The following is a 25,998-nucleotide window of genomic DNA, read 5'->3' on the forward strand; positions in this document are numbered from 1 at the left end:
CAGGAGGTTGGCATGTATTCACTGAGGAGGGACTAAGGGAGCCCTTAGATATGTAGTTGGCCTTGGTTCCATCAGATCAGCATGTAAAGTCCCCGTCTCCCTCTCCCTCCTACAACCAGGTGGAGATGAAAGGATCAGCCAAGAGACAAGGCTGTCTGCGTCCCACATTATTTGGTTCCTCAAAGGGACAATGACATTGGTGACACGTTTGTTTGGGAGAAGAAGGGCAAGCAGGTCAGATGCCCCTGATAATTGAACAACTATGCAAAAACCTCATTTAGACTTTGTTCAAAGGAGTCACTGTTGAGAGAGATAGCAAAATCACTGTCTTTAGGAAAACATGTCTTCAGCCCCATGGAGGAGCAATACCTAGTTGGGAGGGAAAGCTGCAGAGAGCCCAATACCCTCTCGCTCCCCAGCCCATGCAGGTGAACCCCAGTACCTGAGGGCAGCACGGTGAGCATCATGCGCTGTGACTCAGCTGACGCTTGGCTGGCCCATTTGCTTGACTGCCCATGTAGCTGCCACTCTGCCACCCTGCACCAGTACATGCCAGCATCTGCCAGCTCCACCCGGTGCAGCTTCAGGACAAAGTCCGCAGGGGCTGAGCGGTAGCAGTGCAGACGGCTCTGGAGCGCCTCTTCCCCATACTCCAGCAAGCCATCATGGTGCAGGTGCACCAGCATTTTACTTCCGGAATGCTCTCTGTTCCAGTACCATATCACGGAGTACAGGGCAGCTGGGCCGCCCGAGTTCTCCAGGCCACAGCGCATGGCCACCTCTCTGTGCTCAGTGGCGTTTGCTGTCCAGTCCACCTTGGAGACACGGATATTACTTCCTAGGAAACAAATGGCAGTAAGTTAGAGAAGAATGCACACGTTCAAACTGGACATGTCCTCTGAAAAATCGTTTCTCCGTGGAGAAATCCAGGAGAGAAGGAGAAGGGGAGCTAGGGCCAGAGTGCGATACCATCTGTTAATTCCCTCCTCAAATGCCTGGGGCCGGGCCAGGCCGAAGCCAGCAGCTGGGAACAATCCAGGTCTCCCACTTGGGTGGCAGGGACCCAGCTCCTTGAGCCATCTCTGTTGCTTCCCGAGGCAGCTGGAGTGAGGAGCTAGAGCTGAGAGTCAGCCTCGGGCACTCTGATACGGGTGGGGGCATCTTCCTTGGGATCTTAGTCACTGCACCAAATATCTACCTTCCATGCTTCATCCTTAATACTTTTCCTTGACCCCTGGCCTTCTTTCACATTTGCCAGAACATTCTCTACTAAGAACCAAACCAGTCACTTCCTTTTTTAACCTGACCTCTTGCCTCTTGGACCTACCACTGAGCAACACCCAGCTTGAACTGGGCCCCCTCGCCTGCAGCTTCCACCTCGTCCTCGCAGATTCTCTTGCTGCTCCACTTCCCAGAGGGGCCGTCTGTGACTCTGCACCTCTGCAGTTGTGTATTCCACCACCACCCCTCCTCCCACACCTGAGGACTGTCTCCTGTGTGACCGGACATTTTGATGCAAGTATCAGAATACTACCCAGGGGAACCATTCAAATGATTTGATTATAGTACAAACAGATTTGGGTATTTACTTTTTTTTTTTTAAACAAGGGAGTGGACTGCAGAATGATAGGGCTACCTGTTTTTGTTTGTTTGTTTTTAAGATTTATTTAGGAGCTGGCACTGTGGTGCATTGGGTAAAGCCACTGCCTGCTGTGTTGGCATCCCATATGGGCGCCAGTTCATGTCCCGGCTGCTCCACTTCCGATCCAGCTCTCTGCTGTAGCCTGGGAGGGCAGTAGAAGATGGCCCAAGTCCTTGGGCCCCTGCACCCACGTGGGAGACCTGGAAGAAGCTCCTGGCTCCTGGCTCCTGGCTTCGGAACAGTGCAGCTCCAGCCATTGTGGCCGGGGAGTGAACCAGTGGATGAAAGACCTATCTCTTTCTGCCTCTCCTTCTCTCTCTGTGTGACTCTGACTTTCAAGTAAATAAATAAATTAAAAAAAAAAAAAAGATTTACTTATTTCATTTGAGATAAATAAGAGAGAGAGATCTTCTGGCCCCTGGGTTAACTCCCCAAATGATTGCAACAGCCAGGGCTAGGCCAGGCCAAAGCCAGGAGCCAGAAGCTTCATCCAGGTCTCCCACGTGGGTGGCAGGGGCCCAAACACTTGGACCATTTTCGGCTGCTTTCTCAGGTGCATTAGCAAGGAACTGGATGGGAAACAGAGCAGCCGGGACACAACCCGGCACCCACATGGGATGCCAGCGCTGCAGGCGGTGGCTTTCCCCACTATGCCACAGCACCAGCCTGGCACTTATTTTGTCTTGCCCCTGCTAATCAGTAGGTGAGGACTTGGAAAGACATTCAGAGTAGGTACAAACGAAATGAAGAAATTTTAGGGTGTGCTAAATTCCCATTCCATGACAAACATATTTACGAGTTTCCTTTTAAAAGAACAGCTTTGTCTGATCTTGGGCTTTTTTAGTTACTAGCGTTGCTCTCTCCTTTTCTTCCCGGAAAAGTATGTGCAGGAGTAGGTTCCTGTGACACTGTCTCTGTCTCCTGGCCTCAAACCCTCCCGACTTCGTTGCCATCTGGCTTCCTGCCCCATCCCTGTCCTTGGCCAGGGCCTGGTGAGCCAGGTCAGGGGAAGCTCCAGTCTTTCTCTTTCTTTTCTTGTCTGTGATTTTTATCACTGGCACCCCTTTCCTTCTTGAAATTCTCTTCTCTTTTGACCTCAGGGAAAACTTCCCTCCTCCAATTCTAACCGATTCTTCTCAATTTCTCCTCCAGGGGCTTCTTCCTTAACTCATTCTCTACATCAGAGAATTGGCAACCCACATCACATCAACCCACAGACATATTTTGTGTGATACCTACAGTATTTCATTTTTTAACTTGAGAGGCCGAGAAAGAACTCCCATCTGCTGATTCATTCCCCAAACGCCTGCAACAATCAGGCCCAGGCCTGGCTGAAGAAGGGAGTAGAGAACTCAGTCCAGGTCTCCCCTGTGGGTGTAAGGGACCCAGTTACTTGAGCCATCTCCAGCTGCCTCCCAGGATGCACATTACCAAGCGGCTGGAACCAGGAACCGGAGCTGGATATCGAGCCCAGTACTCTGGGAATGTACTATAGTACTATGTACTATGTACTATGGGAAGTGGGCATCTTCACTCACATCTTCACCACTCGGCTAAATGCCCACCCCTACCTACAATATGTTAAAAGACTTAGGATTAACAGTGAATGTGATTGTAGCTACCTCTTGAATGTACAAGAGATCTGATAGCATTGAGCCCACATTTCTACATGGGCAGCACTGGCTTGAGCTAAACAGTGGCCGTCTCCTAAAAGGGGGCATACACACAAGGGTAAGACTCTGGCTTAGACAGCTGGAAACACAGCCTAACTACCATATTGCCCTTGGGTGGCGAGTGTCTTAAGGGCAAGAGCTGGCCCTGTGTACCTTTGCATACCCACTACCTAATGCACAGTAATGTGCAATTATAATCTTATTTGTTTATTTGAGAGACAGAGAAACCTTCCATTTGTTGGTTCACTGCCCCAAATGCCCACACCTGGACTGGGCCAGGCTGTAGCCGGGAGTCAGGAACACAATACAAGTCTCCCTGATGCCTGGCAGGGACCCAACCAAGTACTTGAACCATCTTCTGCCACCTCTCATGGTGTGCATTAGTAGGAAGCTGGAATCAGAAGCCAAGTCAGGACTCAAACCCGGGCTCTGAGATATGGGATGTGAGTATTTTAACAGCCAGGCTAAATGCCTGCCTCATAATCTTATTTTTATTTTATTTTTTTTGATGCTGCCTTGAAAATAGAATTTTAAGCATGAAAGTAGACCGATTTGTTTGCATTGTGCTACTGGAGCTTGTCCAATTGCTGAACCTTAGCTGTGACATTCATTTAATTTTAATCAACACTGGAGGTGACCTGACCAATGCTGTGAGACCTAATCAACCCTGTCCACATTGAGACTGGTGCAAATGGATGGCACTCCCATTGCATTTTTAAAGATCTCCTGAGGAAGAGGAGATTCCCTCAGCAAGCCATTCCAATGGTTAACTACTCTTATTTGCCTTATGTTTAGGCAGCCAAATGTTGAAAAGCAATTTCTCCACACATCCCCATAGAGTTGTACAGTTTCTGTTCACAGTGGGAGAAATATGCTTCGTATTACTCTTTCTCAGCCAAATTACAGTAGAGCCCCACTGGAATGACACAGCTTGTTATTACAGAGATCCGGAGATACGATACCCTGGGTAGCTGCAGAGACCAGGCTGCCAGGCTGAGAAGCAAACCAATCACAGGGATCTTGTACCCATCTGAGCTCCTAGAACCCTCTGATGGGTTCACCTTGAGTGACCTCACCTCCTCCAGTGAACTACTAGGTCCCACAATCATTGGTGAGTAGACACCATCCCTAGAACTCCAGGCCATATTTTCACTTCCATATAAGTGAAAATCTTAACCATCACACCATAGGATAGCTGACCAAGCAAAGATGGCAGTCCTAGAGAAAGACCCTTGAGAATTCATGCATGGTTTTTTTCTAATACACATTTTCCATGAACTTTTGAAGATCCATCCTATGCATGAGTTTCAAATTATTTGCACCAAAGTTAGTTTGCCTTTTGGATGTACTTTTGTATACACACAAGGTTTACCTGTGGGCTTGAGTCTCAATTGTGTTAGTCCTGACTTCTCGCTCCCAAGCTTGTGCCAAGTGCTATTTGTAGACAAGAGCCATTCTTCCACAGCACAGTGATAGTCACCCTGGTCGCTGTCATCTACGCCCAGAATGTGCAGCTGAAACAAATCTTGGGAAACCTTCTCAGCGTGAAATTTTTGTTTCCTCCAAGGGGTGTGAAATTCATCCCCATATTTTATAACATTGGTTTGGTCCACTTCCAGGATCCTCAGCCAGGATGCATTCGTGGAAATAGGAGAGAAATACCAAATAACAACCAACTGGAGGTTTCCAGTGGACCAGGACAAAATGCTACATTCTATTTTGGTGTTGGAGTTGATGGCGATCTCTTGGACTTGGCTACTTGAATTCACTTTTAGCTTGCTCACTAAAGTAAAAGAATGGAAGCATTTACTTTGCTAGAAAACAGACTCTGAAGGTAAAAGGGTTATTAGAGAGCAACTAGGGCAATTCTTCCTATAGAATCCACAACAGCCCCACTAAGGGGACAGCTCCCCACTTACCAAGCAGCCCATTCCATCTGCAGGCTGCTCTGCCACCAGAGAGAACTCTGGCTGGTATCAAGGTGAGTTTTCTCTCTTCCTAACTCCACACACTGGTCCCAGTCCTACCCTTGCTGCAGAGAAAAGCCCCATCTCTTTCCCACGAGCTAATGCTTCAGTATTTAAGCAAAGCTGTCCCTTTGGTAGCATTTCAGGCATCAGGTCAAGGGGAAACAGCACTAGTAAGCTTCTGTATGTTCACTACCCGCAGTACTTCTGGTTCCACAGTTTGCCACATTTTGCTTGTATCTGCCTTCAAACATGGACAAACGAAAGGAAGCTGTATATGGGCTGCTAAAATTGTATGTCTCTTTGCAGCCACTCAGTCCACTATCTCCTAACCTCAGCAACTTTTCTGCTTTGTCAGAAAGATGGGCAATACACCTTTCTTCCAAATCTTATCCTAATTTCTTGCTGGCGTCACTGATTCTACTTTTGTAATAGCTTCTTGATTTGCCAGTAGGTTCCTTTCTTCAACAAACATTTATTAAGTGCATTTGACACTGTGTGCCAGACTAGCCCAGAGCCTGTGGATACCTCCCCTCAGCGGCTCGCAGTTAGAAGGAGAGACATATACAGGGACAGAGGCTTAGAGTTTACAGCATCGTGTCACCCTGTGGGACAGGGATGAGGAGAAGTGGCTATCAGAGCACATGAAAGGACCATACAACCCAGATGTAGAAGTGACAAAGACTTCCTGGAGGAGGTGACTCTGAGCTAAATCTTATAGGTTCGTGGAAATAATTGTGATGAAGAAGGGGTTAAAGAATTCCACACAAAGGAAGCGACTTGAACAAAGACTTTGAACGGGAACATTGGATATGGCAGAACTGCAAACAATTCAGTGTGGCTGGAGCTTAAATTCAAGACAGAAAGTGGAAGAGGGTGCTGGAAAAGCACAAATGTACCAGTTATAGAGGACCTTGCAGGGCAGCCCAGGGGAGTTAGGACATAAGGTGCACAGGGAGGAGTTGTGATGACTCAGGTTTCCAACACGGGTTACTAGTGGGTAGTGGAGACAGGAGAACCATGTAGAAGAAGTAGCTCTGGATAACGGCGGGCCTGTGTTCTGCCCTAGTGAGTGTACACATGTCTTGGAGGCAGTTTGAATCTGGAGATCAGAAGAGAAGTAAGTGCTTGAGGATAATGGACTGGGGAGTTGTCAGCATGTGGATGGCACCTCCCTTGGGAGAGTACAGTGGGCAGAGAGCAAACTGAGGATGAAACCCAGAGGAACAGTTTCCTTTCATAATGAATTAGAGGAGGACGTGACTTTTGCAAAAGAGGATGAGAAGGGACACACAGTGTTAGAAAGCAGCCAAGAGACTCTGGTGTTATGGGGCCAAGAAAAAGAGAAGCTTCAAGAAGAAAGGCGTGGGACACCATTTCAATACCACAGACAGCACAAGTAAATTAAGGCATGAAGTCATAAGAAAAGGATCACTTCTAGTACCAAAAATATTACCCAGCAGCAGAGAGAATATGATAGCTACCATGTTCAAGCATGAGCTTGGTGTGTTCAGCCCTGTACTAAGCATGTCAGATATGTCATCACATTTAAATTGCACATCAGCAATTCACAGTTGAAGTAACCAAGGCTTGAACAGATTAAGTGACTTTTCCATGCTGCTATTCAATGCTTGTCTGATCTAAATGATTTCAAAATCTCTCAATCGCTCTGTCCTAAGAGAATGCAAATTACAAGATAGAAGATACATGACACAGCCAAACTTTGCCTAGGTTGTGTTTTACTTTTAACCAATTGATAAGGTAGATTATACTTGATTGTAATCCTAAATTCTTTGATTATCATACACTAACACATTAAAAAGAGGTGGATGAATGCGTTCTAATGGAATTACATTATCCCTACTACTAGGTAAGACAGTCTAAACAACAAATAACTGGTAAGGCATGGGCAAAAACCAAGCTAAAAGATTTTTCTCTCTCCTGGATCCGGGCCCTCGGGGCCCCCTGCTGTGCACCATGGTACCCTTTAGTTGCCACGTGGATGGAGCTCACAGGAAGACGGGGAAGGGACACAGTACGGTGGTTATCATTAGCCAGTATAGAAGGATTTCAATGCTTGAACAAGCAACATGGGCATCCCATGCATACTAACTTAACGTTGACCTGGATGTCGCTCATCATGTGATGCCTACTTACACGACACCAGCATGGCAGCAGGCATTCAACACTGTATCCCTGTGACTTCCCCAGAACGGGAAGAATACTTCCCAACAAGAAGCAGGGATGAATTCCCAGTGGTGCTCATACCTGGTAAGACAATGTGTACCCTCACCGGGTGAGAGATGGCAGAAGCCCTCACAAAGCCATTGGTGGGTAGGGCGTTTCTGTCATGAACTTCCACTTTACACCTGTACACGCCTATCTCTTCCTCAGTGGCATCGTAGATTTGGAGTTGAGAGCGAGATGAAGACTGTGAGATCTTTGTCTTCCTTTGGAACTGGGGTAGGGTATCTCCCCACTCAATAGTGCCATTGTGGGAGATCCGAATGAGCTGCTGGAAGACAGGAGACCTAGTCGGCTGGAACTGCCATGTCACAGACAGCGGTAGGCTGAGCTCCGAATAGCCAGTCGTAACGATGCAGGCCAAGTCAAAGGTGCTGGCTAACGTCACTTGAGGTTGACGGCTCATCAGATTCACTTGTAGACTTGACTCTGCACACAGAAAAGCAAAATATAACCTCTACCATGTTTCCCAAATCAAGTGCAGTACTTCCAAATTTTTCTCATTGCTACCTCTCCACATTGGACCATGCATTTGTGTATTTGGAGTGTCATACATTCTGGGTAGACATTGGTTCACAGGTCTGAATTCTGACCTCCGTTTTCCAAAGTTGACCCCTTCTAAGACTGCTCCCAGCAGTGACAACAAGTAGGCAGTGTCTCTCCAGTCTGGGAATTGGACGGCTGCTGCTGGGTGGGTGGAGCTGTCCCCACCCCAAGGCTGCCTTCCTTCCCCTCCCCCCAGCACGGGTACAGTATGAGAACCCTTTTGCACGTGCTAGAAGAAGCTGCAATGCCAGGAGAATAGCAGTCAAAAGCCAGAATGTGTAAGGCACAGCTACATTTCTCCAATACATAGGAATGTTTTTAACCTTGAACAACTCACAAGTTGCACTCTAAAGATGATCTTTATGAAGATGAATAAGCTTTGGAGATCAATTGGCAGAGCCTGCAGCTAGAGCCTGCACTGGGTCCTAGGGTACACACACCATAACCGGGGGGTTCAGGATGACACACAATCAAATTCCACAGCAGAATGACGAGGCTGACGCCCGAGTTCAGAAACGATCCCTCAGACACTTACGCAGGGACTTTACGGTAACCGCAGTCCTCTGAGCCCAGCTCAGATCGCTGGCCGGGCTCCAGGTCCGCTCAGACACTCTGCACTCATACGTGCCACTGTCCACGACAGCGGTGGAGGTGATCTCCAGCTGGAAGGTGGCCCAGTCGCCTTTCTCCAGCCTTGTGTTGCCATGGTTACTGGGTCCCCCAGAGGAGGCTCCCAGCTGCACAGTGCCATCCTGTGCCATAGCAGCCACCAGCTCGGGCTGGGTCTGATCCTGCCGGGTACGCCACCAGCTCACAGACAGCGGACTGGCAGCTCCCCCCACCCTGCAGAGAAGGGTGAGCGCCTCTCCTTCCCACACAGGCTGCTGCTTGTTCTTGGCCGACACTTCCACACTTCTCGCTGCGGGGTTCAGATTTTAAAAGAAAAGAGGGTTTCAGTAAACAAAACATTTTCTAAAGCACATTCAAATCTCATTTATTGGCACTTAACTGGCTTGTGATAAACTAGATCTGGCTGCTTCCTCCTGTACCACCTCCAGAAAAAAGATTTACTAAACACTTAAAGAGTGGGAACAAGATAGCAGCAAGCGTATCAGGAAGGTGTCTTTACCCTTACGTAACTGATCATTTGCGTGAATTTTCTATCAGTTTGTTAAACCAGCCCTTCCTTAGAAATATCTAGTTGGGCAAACATCTGGTGAAATTGTGCATCAGATTAATTGGGGGCAGGGTTTGAGTCTGGAAGTAATAAAGCTATTTTTATTTAAATTCTTATTTTCAAACTCATACCTTCAGCTTCAAAATGATCCTCCTCTTCCTACTTATCTTTCCCTAATTAATTCTAATTAGTTTAGAATATGTTTTAAATAAAGAATGAACATTATAATATCTCTGTTTACAATACTACCATAATAATAATTACTAGAGGGGTCGGCGTTTAGGTGTAGTAGGGTAAGCATCTGCCTGCAGCACCAGCTTTCCATATGGGCGCTGGTTCGAGTCCCGGCTGCTCTACTTCCAATCCAGCTCTCTACTGATGGCCTGAGAAAGCAGTGGAGTTTGACTCGAATGCTTGTGCCCCTGCCTCCACATGGGAGATCTGGAAGAAGCTCCTGGCCTCGGATTGGCTCAGCTCTGGCTGTTGCAGCCTTTTGGGGAGTGAAACAGCAGATGGAAGACTTCTCTCTCTGTGTCTGCCTCTCTCTGTAACTATGTCTCTCAAGTAAATAAACCTTTAAAAAAATAATTACTGGGGAGGGGGGGCACAATTACTTGGGGGAAAATATGTAGATATAGGTGTACATATATGTCTATATGTTTATACATATATGTATACATCCGCATATATCTGTACATGTTGCTAACAGGAGAAGCTGCTTATGTCTGAACTGCAGTGTAAAACATAAATGTATGAATGTAAGACTGGCTCTCAGATGGGAAATCAAAGATGTGCAGAAATGCAGACATTCGCTCAACAATCACTCATTGTGCAGCATCTTGTGTGGTTGGGGGCCACGTAGAGACACATCAGGAGCTCAGGCGTCCTGGGCAGCCCAGCAACATGTGTGAGGCCACTGTCCTCGGAGTCGCAATTACCCCAGCAACATACTGGCTCTTTCTGAGCCTCAGTTTCCTTTCCTGTAAATATAAGGACAATAATAGCACCCAGCCTACTGCATCGTTGAAGAAGTGACACCTGCCAAGGGCTTAGCCCAGCTGGCTCAGGGCAAGTTCTCGGTGAAGGTTAGCTATTAGCATCCGCATTTAAAATGACATGCACCTGCGAAAGAAGAGGTAGTTTAAAGCAAATGAGAAAAGCAAACTAGAACTGGCATTAGAACTCCAAAGAGGGTCTAAATCAATGTGCAAATTGCTCTTCCCTGCTGAGGGAGGAGTTCAGTCTTTGTTTTATGTATACATATACTTTAGTTACAAAGACAGAATGGAGGTTAATGTCTAAAAGTAGGTCAACAAAATTAGCAAACTTGTTCCCAAACTTTGTGTGTTAGAAGCATGATCATACTTTAAAATTTCTTCAAGTTAGACTCATAACTGAAGTTTAGAAATTAGAGGTGGAAATTATTACTCATATTCTCACCACCTTAACCATTATATGTTCCAACTAACATCATTAAAAAAAAAAAAAACCAATGAGGTTTCCTTAGTTCATTGTGGTCATGATTGCCTCTTGCTAAGACATAATAAACTTGCTAAGCGTGTGTGAGGTACAGTGGTGATGGGTGTAGTGAGTGTCTCCTTTTGTTTAAAATATGCATGGAATGATAATACTGTCCTCCTACTTCAAATAGTGGAGCAGAATGCTAAATAGGGTCCTTCATAAATTTGCTAGTAATGTTTCCTGCTCATGTGAAAGGCTATTTTCAGCGCTGGGAGATGCCCCCGCTGTTGGGGCGAGCAGCTGTGTACCGTGAAGCACACCTTTGCACATGGCTGGCACAAATCTCCACCTGCCGGGTGAAGAAAGAAAGCCTGCAGCTTGTTCTAAGGGAGGCTGAGATGCACGAAGCAGAGCTTCAGCTCTGTGTAAATATCCAAACCCGCCTACACTGTTTCTCCTGAATCCTAGAAAGTCAGACCAAATGCTGAGTGTGAAAACTACACCAACACACTTCCTGGCCTGCCACTCTACCCCGAAGCATGTGCGTCTTCGTTCCTAGCAGCTGGGGTGATGGAGAAGAAGAGGAAAGGGAAATCGATCCGTCTTTGGAGACGCCTCCCATGAGCAAGTACAACAGGATGTCTTTATTTTTAGTTCAGCTTATTTTTAAAAATGCTTAAAAACTTGGTTTGCTTTTGGGCAATTACTCTTTCTAGACTTGAAATTTAACACCCAGTCCAGAGCATCTGAATATTAGTTTGGATTTGTCTTTTTTTTTGTCTCCACACTGCAGCACTGATTATGCAAATATGTTTAAGGTCATCCAACTTTCAGAGAGTAGAGGTGAGTGAGTGTCTTTCCCAGTCCTGTGCCTCAGATACTCAGAGCCATTTGGCCGGGCGTCTTACCACATCACAGCAAGTTCAGGGGCGGCAGTCTGCACACTACCATGCACCTCTTCATTTCTCACCGTGAGTCAGAATTATAACTAAGCACCATTCCTCATCCCAGGGTAACATAACAGGCGATTAACAGAAGGCAATTGAATGATCCAGCCCAGCCTGAAGGGGAGGTAACCTGGGTGCTGACTCCCCAAAAAGGGCCAAAAAGTGTAGCTATGCTTAGTCTACTCATGTCTCTTTCTCTCTCTCTCTCTCTCTCACACACACACACACACACACACACACACACCACAAATAGATCAGAGAACCTAAGGCAGCAAGAAGGAACTTAGGGTCCCTCTGGTTGTATGCGTCATTTTACAGACAAGGGGGCTGATATTTAGAGACAGGAAGCGCTGTGTTCGTGGCCATGGCTCACTGATGGCCCAGGAATTGGACTCGCCTCTCCAGCTGGTTCCTTCACTCCACTTCACCTCCAGTGTGGTCTGGTTGACACCCATTGTGAACTGCCCAGTCTACGTCTGGCCCTGTCTTTACCTACCTGCTGGCTTCACCAGCTGCACGGGGCTGACTGGTGACTGCTTCCTCTGCAGCACCTGCCAGGAGCCCCTCCGAGATCTCACCACCTCGGCCACGGAGCATCTGTAGGCACCTTCATCCTCCGGCCCCACAGAGAAGATCTTGAGCGAGAAAGCCCTGGGGTTTAACTTGGAAACCTGCAGCTGTCCTTGACTTGCTCTGTCTTTGTAGTCCGTCTTCAGGCCCAGGACTCCATCAGCATCCACCTGGGCAATTTCCGTCCCATTGAGGAACCAAGCACCCTGGAGCTGTTGGCGGCTGCTGCTGCCCTCTGCCAGGCACGTGAGTTCTAAGGGCTTCCCTTCAGCAAACGTGCTCTCAGCTGTGATGCTGACCTGGAAATCTCTCCCTGGCAAACAAAGCAAGGCCAGTAATTAGAGAGCCGACTGCATCTGCGCTTCCAGCAGCCGAGATGGGCAAGACCCGCCGCGAGGATGCCGCAGCCTCACCTTTCACTTGGGAATTCAGTTCTGTAGTGGCAGGGAAGCAAAGAATAAAATAAAATAAAGTCCCTGGAGTCAATAGGCTCCTGACTGGTCTTTAAACCACCCAGAAAGGAGAGCATATACAGCTTTCTGAACGCAACCCTAATAAGCAGGATGTATGCACAAATGAATAGAGCATACATTAGGTATGCTTTTTCAATTAAAAACATTTTTTACCATATAGAATTGCTGTACTTTGTGACTTCTTACTCTCTTTGTTGACTAAGAATACTCAATGGAATTTCCATAAGTTAAAGGCACATGTGATATGTCTTTACAGGACACACGTATTTCAGAGATAAAATTCTAAGAAGATAACCATACTTCCCTCCCTCCCTCCCTCAATCAGAGTAACTTCTTAACAAGAAAGGAGTGGGTACTTGGCCTAGCGGTTAAGTTGTCCCTGTCCCACATTGGAGTACTTGGGTTTGATACTCGGCGCCGCTTCTGGCTCCAGCTTCCTGCTGATGCAGACCCTGGGAGGCAGCAGGTGATGATTCAAAGGTTGGGTCCCTGCCACCTACTTGGAGGACTTAGACTGAGTTCCTGTCTCCTGGCTTCTGCCTGGCCCAGCTCTGGCCATGTGGGGTGTGAGCCAGCATTTGGGAGCCCTGTCTCATCTCTCTGCCTCTCAAACTTTTTAAAAAAGAAAAGCAAACTTCAATAATCCACCACGAATTCATTGCTTGTAGCAAAGGATATATGTAGTTTCAGCAACCCCTCCTATAGGACCAGCACCCACGTGGGGACATCGGGAATCCCAGACGAGGCCTTTCTACTTGCTTTGATGAAAATGCCAGGGTCACCGGGAGTGACACTGCTCCAAGTTGGGAAGGGGGTCAGGTGGAAGAGAATCAGCGCTGACAAAGGCAAAGCACGAGTTGGGAACTGGAACTACCTTAAGATGTCCGAGATGAGTGGACTCCACAGAGAGACAGGTCTGCCTTCCAATCCAGTCCCTCTGCAGGGGGCTGGTGGGCTTGGCAGGGTCAGTGTGTTGAAATCAGGCACCTCGGATCTACAATGGGGGGTCGGCCCCTTGCCTCCTAGGGTGGTGGTGAGGGTTAAACTGGGGAACATAGGTCACGTGCTTACAGAAAGCTGGCAATAACAGGAATGGAGCCAGAATCCATCTCTCCCTCCGGCACACCTTGTCCCAGGTCAGCCCCTGAGGGCAGAGCTGGCGGGGCATCCTATTGAGCTACACATCCCCCAGCGACGACACGTACTCAAACCTGCCAGCCGCATTTTCTTGGAGGCAACCAGCGACCAGAGACAAATAGAGAGACACCCCATCCATCCCCACCACCACATGTTAATGCATTTCCCGAGAAGATAATTACCCGCTGGCTGGATCCTCAGTACGGTTGGATCGGTCCGCTTTTTTGAGATGCAGCTCCAGGTTTCATCTGGATCCTGAATCCACTCAGCCGCCTCACAGAACACCTGGCCTTGATCTGAGGGCTGCAGCCTCTCTATACGCAGTCTGAAGGTCGTGACCCCAAGCCTGTCCAGCCGCACATCACCGGCCGCAAACCTCTCTGTATACACTGGCCCAGGGACCACCACAAAATCTCTGGAGAGGGAAATAATCTTGGTGGCCTGGCCGCTTCCTCCATCCTGCGTCAGGTACCAGGAGACGGAGAGGTGGGTGTGCTGAGCTGTGGCTTTGGCTGCCTCACAGGTAAGCTCTAGGGCGTCATCTTCCTCCTTACTGAGAGTGCGAGGACTCATGGTGGCAGAGAGGGTGTCTGGCAGGACTGGAGACAAGGAACGGTGGTCACCGGACTGGCCTGTTCTCGTGCAGCTGGCCTCCTTTGGCGAGCAGGGGGGGCCTGCAGCCCCATCTGCACAGCGTGTACTTTGGGTTGGATTTCTCATTAGCCATATGCTTTCCCCATTGCCCACGGGAACATTGGCATCTCTGTATAGGCTATGGAACTTGGCACAGCAAATGGCTCGGTGATGCATTGACTCTGGCTTTGCTTCATCAGCATAGCTGTGACCAATTTAGGGACTCAGACGTGGAGAATTTAAAGGGGAAAAGCCCTGGGAGCCTCAAAACCTACATTCTGATCCTTAATCTATCTCTGTCTGACGTGAAACTCGGGCCCATCACTTTACCGCCCCAGGCCTTACCCTGCTGCTCTCGAAGGTACAGTTCTGAGACGATCTGGGATCACTTACCTGAGTCAAAGCACCGTCATCGCCAAAGTTTTCTGGCTATGCTAATTCCCTACCATTCTCTTCTTCCTCAAATGAAATCACACAACTGAAGTTTCTGTGGAAGCAACGCTTGGGTCGAATCACTAATTGCATTTCATTAGCATCTACTCAGTGCTAGCCATTGTGCTAGGAACTGATGCAAGCATCCTCAAGGAGCTCAGGGTGTGGTGGGAAAGAGGCCAACAAATAGCCAAACTGGTGGGTGATGAGAAGAGTGGTGTGAACAGAGTTTCAGGAGGAAACCTGTAGGGGCCAGCGTTGTGGCGCAGTGGATTAAGCTGCTGCCTGCAATGCTAGCATCCCACGTGAGCCCCAGTTGGAGTCCCGGCTGCTCTGCTCATGATCCAGCTCCCTGATAATACGCCCTGGAAGGTAGTGGAAAATGGCTCAAGTTCTTGGGCCCTGCCACTCATGCAGAAGACCTGAATGGAATTCCTGGCTCCTGGCTTTCAGTCTGGCCCAGCCTCCCCGGGAGTGAATCAGCAGATGGAAGATCTCTCTCACTCTCCCTCCTCCACCCTCTCTGTCACTCTACCTTTCAAATAAAATAAATTGGAAAGAGAGGCGGGGGGGGAGGGGGGGGACAGGTGCCATACGGCTCAAGCAGTCAAGATGAATTCTACAGAAGTACTATCTATCCTGGGTGCCGAAGTAGATGTAGGAGTCTGCTCAACAGAAAGAGGGTGTAATGCAAAGGGACAAAAATGACAACTGCAAGGACTGTGACCCTCTCCCCCTAGGCAGATAAGCTAGAGGACGGTGGCTTGAGAACAATCATTTTCACGTTAGTGGCTTGTCACCTGTAATTCTAATGCTAGTTCTCTCTTAAAATCACTGGTCTGCCTTCAAGGAGAGAGGACATGGGGAGAATGCTCAAAGCTTTGCTTAACGCGATCGAAGTTACCAACCTATGGAGACCGTGGACGAGACCTTGGGAAGACAATACATTGGTTAAATCTTTATGGCACTGTGATTGGGAAGAATGAGATACCTATGGGTGACTGATCTCTAGGATTTCCAGGCTCTTTCTCAAAGCAAATGGAACAGGTTAAGGGCATGTCCTGGTGCCAGGGGATGGAGGGCCCTCTGGCTTTGCAGGGGCTGGCTCGCAGAAGCAGGCAGACAGCTTACCGACTAGATTAGTCTTGGCACTGTAACTGCCGTGGTATTTGCCATCAGTGTTGGGTGTGTGACACTCATACTCGCCAGCATCCTTCATCTGGAGCGCTGCGATGTGCAAGACAGAGTTGCCCTGCACCCTCTCCACGTAGATTTCCCGGCTCCGCACTCGCTGCGCATACACTGCATAGGAGAATTTTGCATTCTCGGTGCTGACGATCTGGATTTCCTGGGCTGGGGCTGTCGGCAGGTACACAGACCACCGGAAATGCTGCTCAGAAGGTCCCTGGTGGCCAGTTACGTTGCAGCCAATGCTGACTGGGTAACCTTCAGTTCTGTACAGTGGTCCTTTTTGAATTGTTACTTCTCTCTGGCCAATGCTGAGCTTAGCTTGCAAGGAGGAGGAAGAAAAGGGAATAAAAATAGATTAGCACTTCAGTTCCCAGTGCGCCACATTATGTAGCTTCCTATATTACAATGCTGGTAAATGAGATCGGAGGTTATTAGCTATAATCAACTTAAATGTTGTACACCTTCTTCAGGCTGAGCTGCAGTAGAATGGCTTGATGAGTTAATTGTTCTTTTACAACTTTAACTTTCATAGTAATCTCTAGTCTCTTTTTTAAAAAGGGAAGCTTCATCAATGCAGCATGGCGACTTCCATAAAACATCTGCTTATCTAAGTGCACTTGTTTTAAAGCACATACAATGTATGATGATTGATCTTTTATGGGAGAATTCAGCATACATGTCCTCAAACTCCACAGTACCTGCTCTCCCACTGAGGGAAAGTCGACAGCTCTTCCCTGGGTGCCGTGATTCTTCTAGCTGGTGAGTTGGAACTATTTGTAGCTCTTGGCCAGGTCTGATGCAAGACTAGCTAAAGTTAGCAGCTGAATAGGCAGCGACACTTCCTTTCTATACAGTGGAGGTGGGTAGGCTTTTTTTTTTTTAATTGTCTTGTGATTTCTTGAAGAGCCACAGCTTTACTGAAATGATTCATGAGATGGCTGTGAAGTCTAGCAGGTTCTGGGGTCAGAATTTATTTTGTTTTATTTTTTTTAAGATTTATTTATTTACTTTAAAGGTGGAGTTACAGAGAGAGAGGCAGAGGGGGAGAGAGAGAGGGAGAGAGAGAGAGAGATCTTTCATCCACTGGTTTGCTCCCCAAATGGCTACTACAGCTGGAGCCGAATAAGTCTGAAGCCAGGAGCCAGGAGCTTCTGAGTCTCCCACGTGGGTGCAGGGGCCCAAGGACTTGGGCATCTTTTACTGCTCTCCCAGGCCACAGCAGAGAGCTGGATGGGAAGTGGAGCAGCTGGAAATGCCAGCGCCACAGGTGGCGGTTTAACCCGCTATGCCACAGTGTCGGCCCCCAGAATTTATTTTAGATTTTTGTTTACCAAACTTTCCAGTCAGGAGCACCACTATGGAGTGGCCTCTATGTAATGAGCATCAGACATTAGGTTTATGAAGAAAACATGACGAAAAGGCCACATTTGAAAAATCTTGTAAATCAAGAGTTCTTCAGCAGGGAAAAGGAAGGCCTATGCTTTAATATTAATTTTTGAAAGCTAGTTCATTTTGTGTTACAGAAAGAACTGAAACAGATGAAAGAGATGCCACAGGGTGGGCTAGGTCTTTTACAAGGGTTCAACGGCAAGATGGGGAGACAGGGTTGGAAGACATCAGAAAGGGCCCGCAGTGGGTGATTGCTGGGGTTACAGCGTTAATAGAACAGTGTTCGTAAGAAGACATGAAGCACAGAGCATCTGCTGGAGTTCCCGACTCCACAAGGACAAAGAATAAAGGACACATTAGAGGGGAAAGAAAGGTGAGGGAAATGGACAATGATATTACAGCAACCCTGATGACACTGGATATAAGAATCGTGAGTGAGAGGCAAACAATTCTAAAAGACAGCAAGGGGATACAAAAAAAAAAGACAAGATAAAAACGGTGAGTGGTCACCTGATACAGTCAATTAAAAGTTGCATATAAGGGGGACCACGCTGTGGTGCAGTGGGTCAAGCCATCACCTACGATGCCAGCAGCCCATTTCACAGCCCAGTTTGAGTCTCAGCTGCTCCACTTCTGATCCAGCTCCCTGCTAATGCACCTGGGAAGACAGCAGAAGATGGCCCAAGTGCTTAGGTCCCTGCACCCACCAGGGAGACCTGGATGGAGTATTTGGCACCTGGCTTCAGCCTGTCCCAGTCTTAGCCATTGTGGGCATTTTGGGGAATGAACTAATGGATAGGAGCTATCTCTCTCCATCATTCTCTGTTGCTTAGCCTTTCAAATCAATCAATAAATCCTTAAAAAATTGCATATATATATGCTTAATCTAAAACTGGTAGACAAACAAATCAATGCCCAACCAACAAGCTGCAACACTTCCAGTAATCATTAAAAATATGCTCATTTGCTCATAAATCCCAATTAATACATCACATTCTTTTTATAATAAGTATTTAGGAATAGACATTAGACCACCTTAGAAAAGTTTAATTACTTACCAAAAAAGTATACCGCATAGGCAATTTTAAAGATTTTTCAGCAATGCTGTCTTAGAGAAATGTGTACTCTGTGCACCACACTACATGAGAAAGAACATTCATAGCTATCCTGTTCATGTGATAACCCATATGACCATCAACAGTAGAATGCTTGAACTGGAATATTTTGCCAAACTGAAAAAGAATGGGGTGAGTGTTTGGCACGGCAGTTAGGCTGTCCTTTGGAATGCCTGCATCCCACGTTGGAGCACCTCGATTCAAGTGCTGGCCCTGCTCCCGATCCCAGCTTCCTGCTAAGGCACACCCTGGGAGGGAGCAGCTGGTGCTTCAAGTACTTGGGTCCCTGCCAGCGATGTGGGGGATCTGGATTGAGTGTTGGGCTGTAGTCCTCAGCCTCGCCCAAGATTTATTTATCTAATTATTTGAAAGAGCAACAGAGGGAGAGAGTGACCTTCCGTCCACTGGTTCACTCCCCAAAGGGTCCCAACAGCCAGGGCTGGGCCAGGCTGCAGGCAGGAGCCAGCAACATCATCCTGGCCTTTCCTGTGAGGGTCAAGGGCCCACGCGCTTGGGCCATCTTTCACTGCCTTCCCAGGTGCTTTAACAGGAAGCTGAATCGGAAGCGAAGAAGCCAGGACTCAAACTGGCGCTCCCACAAGGGATGCCTGCACCATAAGCAGCAGCTTACCCTGCTGAGCCACAATGCCGGCCCTTGACTCCTCACATAAAGAAAGAAAGAATTTGAAAAGAAATGAGAATGAATTAGTTGCGACTGTTTTCAGTGCCATGGATGACTTTGTTCCATGGCAGATACAAAACACTCCTGAATGCCTACATACAGAATGATTCCACTGTTTACAGAGTTTGGAAATCGACAAAAAACCACACTGGGTCGTTTAGTGATGCAGGCAGAAGGAGTTAAATCATTAAAAGAAAAAGGTAGGAAGTGGTTATCATGAAAGTCAAGAGAGTGATGGGTGGGGGCGGGGGTGGGGAATGTGACTGGCATGCAGCAGGTGGCCTGGAGCCCCCAGGGTCCTGACAATGTTCTGTTTCTTTCTTTCTTTCTTTTCTTTTCTTTTTTTTTTTTTTTTTTTTTTTTTTTTTTTTTGACAGGCAGAGTTAGTGTGAGAGAGAGACAGAGAGAAAGGTCTTCCTTCCGTTGGTTCACCCCACAAATGGCCACTACGGCCGGTGCGCTGCACCGATCCGAAGCCAGGAGCCAGGTGCTTCCTCCTGGTCTCCCATGAGGGTGCAGGGCCCAAGGACCCGAGCCATCCTCCACTGCCTTCCCGGGCCACAGCAGAGAGCTGGTCTGGAAGAGGAGCAACCAGGACAGAACTGGCGTCCCCAACCAGGACAGGAACCCGGGGTGCCAGCACTGCAGGCGGAGGATTAGCCTAGTGAGCCGCGGCGCTGGCCAGACAATGTTCTGTTTCTGGACTTGGGTGCTGAGCACACGGGTTTTACTTTTGACTTGTTTGTTAAACTGTGTGTTTATGTTTTACCAACATCTTCTTATGTGTCACATTGCACAATAAAAACGTTCTTGTAAAAATCTGCTTTTTTGCTACTGCTAATCTGTTTATATCAGGGCATGTTTCCACAAACAAAGTTATTTTTGGCGGTTGGGCAACACTTCTGCAACATTTTCCATCACTTTTCAGAGATGGGTACTGCATTTGAAGAATTTTATTGTGAAAATTAGCACTTCATTTTCTAGTGCTTTATCTGCCAGTTCAACAAGTTTTTATATTTGATGCTTGAGAGACTAAAATGTGAGGATGAGTTTGGGAGTTCCTGACTTCTGGATTTTAAAGGTAGGCTGGTGATCATCTCTCTATGAAAAAGATACAATAAGAGTGCTTTCAGGAATTCAAAGAAAGTGACATTTTTGGAGGCAGCAAATAGGAAAGGCTTATAGAAGAGATGGCATTAGAAGTAGACCTTGGGGTGGCATAGCTGGCAAAGCTGCTGCCTGCACTGCCCACATTCCATTTGGACACTGGTTCGAGTTCTGGCTGCTCCACTTCCCATCCAGCTCCCTGCTAATGATCTCAGGAAAGAATTGGGAGATGGCCTAAGTGTTTGGGCCATTGCATCCACGTGGGAGACCCAGAAGAAGCTCCTGGCTCCTGACGTCAGATCAACCCAGTCCCAGCCATTGTGGCCATCTGGAGAGTGAACCAGCAGATGGAAGACCTTTCTCTCTGTCTCTCCCTCTTTCTCTCTTTGTAACTCTGCCTTTCAAATAAATACAACAAATCTAAAAAAAAAAAAAAAAAGCAACAAACAAAACAAAACAGTATAGAGGCCAGGAGAGAGGCGATGATGACAATAACGATGAAGAAAGGGACTAAAGCTTAGGAGCTGCTGCTGCAGGGGTGAGAGCTACAGGGTTTCCAGTGTTTTGGATCCTTAGGGGTAGTAGGGGTAAACTAAGGGACGGGAGGTGGGCAGAAATCACGGCTGACATGCAGGTTTTGTCTGGTTGACTGGGAGAATAGCAGTACTCTTAACAGAAACAAGGGTAGCAGGCTGGGCCACTGTTGTGCTGTTGTGTTGGAGGGTGGGAGAGTATGATGTGTTTAATTTTACTAACAGGAAAGACAGCCAGCAAACATTTAGAAATGTGGCTTCAGTGTATATGTGTGTATGTTTAAAATTGAAAGTCTACTCAACCCTTGGAAAAATCTATAACCTGACCCTTCCAAAAAATAACCTCTGTGATATTCCCATATTTGGTAATGTCAGCACTTAGAAGAGGCTGAGTCAGACTTGAGCCTAGACCTTCAGTTGCCAAATCTCTGGTGTTTCCATTGTTTCTCAACACTTCCTCTAAATGCCTGTTTGTAACCAGGGAGAGTTCAGGGCTAGAAACGTAGACTAGTGGGAAGTCTTAGAGAATGTGAGGGGGGCTAAGCAGAGATCACTGGAGAAGTTAGGGAGGTGAGAGGGCACCCAGGACCCAGCGACTGGGAACCCAGGAGGAAGGGGCTTGGCAGCACTGCTGAAGGCTGCTAAGAGGTTCGGGACTCCACACAGAGCAGGTCCTGAAGCTGCTTGATGAGGCTGTCCACGGAGAGCTTCGCCAAAGAGGTCTTGATGGCGCAGACGCAGTAGGGTTGAAGGGTGACAAGCGACTGCAGGAAGTGAAAACCAGGAAGTTCCATGGAAAGGGAGAGAGCAGACTGGTGGCAGCAGGAAAGAGGAGCTGTGTGTAGAGAAGCAGTGAGGGGCGGATGGAAACAATTTCCTTGGCAAGTGTTTTGGCGGCAGCAGCAGCAGCAGAGGGCAGAGGTGGGTGAAGACAGAGCAGGTAATGAGTGGAGGAAGGCCCTACCGACCCCACGTGTGATTCCAGGAATGCCCACGGGAGGGTGCTGTGGTGTGGTCACAACATGTGTGTGCCCCACAAAGCTGTATTTGGGACCGTACACCCCGGGATGTTGGACCTTGCAGAGGTGACCGGGTCATAGGGTTATCCCTGGGATTGATGCCCTGTGGACGAATCCAGAAAGCTAGCGGGTCCCTTCCACCACGTGAGGACATGGCTAGAAGGCGCTGTCTGTGAGCGGGCTCCCACCAGACACCGAATCTTGGGAGGCCTTGATCTTGGATGCCCCAGACTCCAGGGCTGTGGGCAATGACTTTCTGCTGCTTTTGAGGGCTGCCCAGACTGAGACACCCTGCTCTCACAGGAAAGTGGAAGAAATGGGGGCAGAGTGGGGGGGGGGGGGTCACCAGTATTTCTGGGTGAAAAGGAGTGAGTGGCAGAGCTCAATGCCAATGGGCATGCCTGGGGACCCTCTACTGAAGCATCTCATTCCCTGGCGGCTGCTTCAGGAACTAGCTCTCCTCCTGAGGAGGGAACCTGCCCCCAACAGCGGGCTGTTCCATCGCTTTCTGTTTTAACAGACGGGGCATTAGGCCACCCTCGCACAGCAGCCCAGGTTCTGGCTGAGCCATGAGCACCCAGCTTGGCAATGACATACCAACACGGGAGCCCTGCTTCACACACACTAGGAAGTCCTTGAGAGTATCGTCATTATTAAAAAAAATCACTGGTATCGTCACAAATTACCATTTTGGTATTATTTGAAATGATTAGGTTGCACTATAATAAATGGCCCATACTTAAATATTTTTCATATAAAAAACTCCAACCAATTTTGAATAACTTCATTTGTACAAAATGTGCCTGGGGAACAACCATCATAACCAATCAACTTCTCTTTCTTTACACACAGGGATACCCTAAACACTCGGAAGCTGAGAGCCTCCTTCTAAGATAAAGTGGGGTCAACCCCCACCCCTCACTCATGAACTCAATCCAAGACAAACAACAGCCCCCCCCCCCCCCCCCCGAGCCTTCGGCATTAATGGCCTTTATCTGTAGGACAGCTGGTAAGGAGCGTGACAGGTCAGGCCGGCAAAGCTCACTGCCAAGTCCAGAGCTCGGTTACCCATGATGTCAACCTCCTCCAGTACCATATATCCTGAAGGGATTATTCACTCTTTATATTTTCTGGGAAAAAATAATAAATTGGGACAAAGTGCGCATACATTTTCTAAACAATGTAATTGCTCTGTTAATCATCATTTTATTTCCTTCATTTTTCTTCTATATTTGCAATGACAAATAGCAAGCTTCCAAAGCTTTTCAAGTTACTGCCTGATTGATGTATCCGTCACATAAAAACCATGATTCCATACAAAATTAATGCTTAATTTTGAGTCAGAATTTAGTGAACATAAATATAGAATCCAGTTTAGGTGATGGTTTAAACAGGTTAAGGAAAAGCTTCCAGTTTCCCCTTTTTGAATCTTGGTTAGTACTTTGCTCCCCCAAGGCCTTCTAGCCTACACCAAATGGGGGGGGGGGAGGGGAAAGAGAGAGAGAGATTTTATAATTCTCTGATTTATTGCACAATGTAAGCCCGGTTTCCCTTATACACAAGGCAAATATACTCACACAGTCCAAATACACAAAGCACACAGACTTGAGACTCACTCTCAGACAGCTGAGCAGGACAAATAAAGAAACACAGCAGCCCCCAAAGGATCGCACCAGTGCATCTGTGCACTAACACCTGCTACACCCCTCTGGCAGGAAAAGACCACCGCCACCACAACCACCACCACCCTGCCCCCCGGAGGTCCTAGCACCTCCCCCTGCAGGCTGTCTTTGTTTCCATCAGGCCCAGAGCTGATCCCTAGCTTACGCAATCATATGTCCCTTGAGTTACCAGTCTAACTCCACCAATGCTTACTAAGCAAGCCCTATGGTGCCACATGCTAATTCTTTAGCCACAGCCCTGGCCACACTGACTACAGTTTGGTTTGGTTGCCGCCAACATCCAGGCCATTCAGGCATCTGCACTAACTCCATCCAGTCTCTCAAAAGCAAAGTTTGTAATCAGGGTCTACATATAGACTTAAAGGATCCTATAAACTAGGGTGGGGGAAAAAAACCCTTCCATCCTTAGTTTCATTTCTTTCTAATATAAATTTAGTATTTTATTTTGCTATAAATGCAGATAACAAACCACAGATTATTTTCCTATCATGTTACAATCATTGCACATATATTAAACTCTTATTCATACTCATCACTACTTTGAAGTTTGCTGATTAACAGATCCATCTCCAGGTCTTGTCATGTAATGCATAAAGAATCAAATAAGCCACTACATCACAATTTGCTAACAAGTATTTTTTTTTTTTATTTTTTGACAGGCAGAGTGGACAGTGAGAGAGAGAGAGACAGAGAGAAAGGTCTTCCTTTGCCGTTGGTTCACCCTCCAATGGCCGCCGCGGCCGGCGCGCTGCGGCCGGCGCACTGCACTGATCCGATGGCAGGAGCCAGGAGCCAGGTGCTTCTCCTGGTCTCCCATGGGGTGCAGGGCCCAAGCACCTGGGCCATCCTCCACTGCACTCCCTGGCCACAGCAGAGAGCTGGCCTGGAAGAGGGGCAACCGGGACAGAATCTGGCGCCCCAACCGGGACTAGAACCCGGTGTGCCGGCGCCACAAGGCGGAGGATTAGCCTAGTGAACCGCGGCGCCGGCCCTGCTAACAAGTATTTTGATAACCATATGGCAATGCTGATTTCTTCTATAATCCTATGCATTTAAAGAAACTATTCTGAGATGAGGTCTATAAACTTCACCAGATGCCAAAGGAACCCAGGGCACAAAAGCTGCTGCTCCCTGTTCTCCTTGGTGTAGAATATTTCATTCTCTTCCCAGTCTGCCTGGTTCTCCATTTTACCTGTGCAGATCCCCTTCCCCCACTCTGTTCTCACACGGAGAAAGGCCCGGGGCCAGGAAGCCTCTGCTTGTGGCCTTCCGCAGGGCCAACTGAATAGTCCTGCTCTCTCCCCAGCCTTTCGGTAGCTGTCTGCCAGCTCCTACGTGTAGCTTAGAACTACCAGGTGCTCTCCTGAATACCTTTCCACCAAGCCACATCCCCAAGGCATACACCTAAGGGAAAACTTAGGGTCTCCTCTCAGTCTGGGGAGCTAAGTCTTGCACTCTGTCTCAGGATGGTCAGCCCAGCAAGACGAGATACCAAAGCCAAGCAAAACTGGCAGCTCTGGCAAAGCAGACAAACCTAAAAAGCCATGGCACCAGGTACATGGGACTCAACCGACCATTGCCACGCCCTGAAACTGCAAACTGTCTAGGAAAGCCAAGGCCTGTCCTTAGCATCAAAAGTGACTGCTTGGCCGGCGCCGTGGCTCACTAGGCTAATCCTCCGCCTTGCGGCGCCGGCACCCCGGGGTTCTAGTCCCGGTCGGGGCGCCGGATTCTGTCCCGGTTGCCCCTCTTCCAGGCCAGCTCCCTGCTGTAGCCAGGGAGTGCAGTGGAGGATGGCCCAAGTGCTTGGGCCCTGCACCCCATGGGAGACCAGGAGAAGCACCTGGCTCCTGGCTTCGGATCAGCACGGTGCACCAGCCGCGGCGGCCATTGGAGGGTGAACCAACGGCAAAGGAAGACCTTTCTCTCTGTCTCTCTCTCACTGTCCACTCTGCCTGCCAAAAAAAAAAAAAAAAAAAAAAAAGTGACTGCCAGCACCAGAAAAGGGTGGCCTGGCTCTCCCTTGGGAGCCCAAGTTGCCCTGTTCCCTGTGATGACAGAATCACGCAGGGTTATGACACTTACTCAGAAGGAAAAAGAGAGATGCCGCATGCAGGACGCGTGCCATGGGGCCACAACAGCGCTTTCCAGGTGGTGTCACCGACGCTGCTCAGAGGCTGAGTGGCAAATACTTGTGCTCGCTGCAGGAGTAAAGAGGAAGCAATTGTGTGGTTTTCAGCCTGCAGAGAAACAGATATGTCTTGCAAAGAGCACAGCTGGTTACATTATATGGATCTTTGTTGCTCACTCACATTCAGGGCTAAAGAAGCGATCTTTAGGGTTAAGCACGTATAGACAGATAAGAATACGATAATTGC

General features: G+C 48.0%; 1 protein-coding gene across 4 annotated transcripts in view; it reads right to left on the reverse strand.

Annotated features, from left to right (window-relative positions):
* CD101 (CD101 molecule) overlaps positions 1-25,998 on the reverse strand; it is a 43,022-nt gene extending 17,024 nt beyond the window's left edge. For 3 of the 4 annotated variants that reach the window (XR_016237098.1, XR_016237099.1, XM_089336980.1), the window contains exons 1-8: positions 25,706-25,996; positions 16,034-16,411; positions 14,020-14,436; positions 12,154-12,540; positions 8,608-8,991; positions 7,551-7,955; positions 4,688-5,098; positions 443-838 (exon numbers count right to left, since the gene is read on the reverse strand). Coding sequence is in view for 1 of the 4 variants with exons in the window: in XM_089336980.1 (XP_089193106.1) it covers positions 443-838; positions 4,688-5,098; positions 7,551-7,955; positions 8,608-8,991; positions 12,154-12,540; positions 14,020-14,436; positions 16,034-16,411; positions 25,706-25,748 (2,821 nt within the window). In the remaining 3 variants the exon portion in view is untranslated. Of the gene's footprint in view, positions 1-442; positions 839-2,881; positions 3,011-4,687; positions 5,099-7,550; positions 7,956-8,607; positions 8,992-12,153; positions 12,541-14,019; positions 14,437-16,033; positions 16,412-25,705 lie in introns of those variants that run through there. The other variant, XR_016237100.1, reaches the window with a different exon arrangement.

This window comes from Oryctolagus cuniculus, chromosome 7, assembly GCF_051225735.1.
Source record: "Oryctolagus cuniculus isolate XC-2025 breed Fujian yellow rabbit chromosome 7, ASM5122573v1, whole genome shotgun sequence".
NCBI classification, from domain to species: domain Eukaryota; kingdom Metazoa; phylum Chordata; class Mammalia; order Lagomorpha; family Leporidae; genus Oryctolagus; species Oryctolagus cuniculus.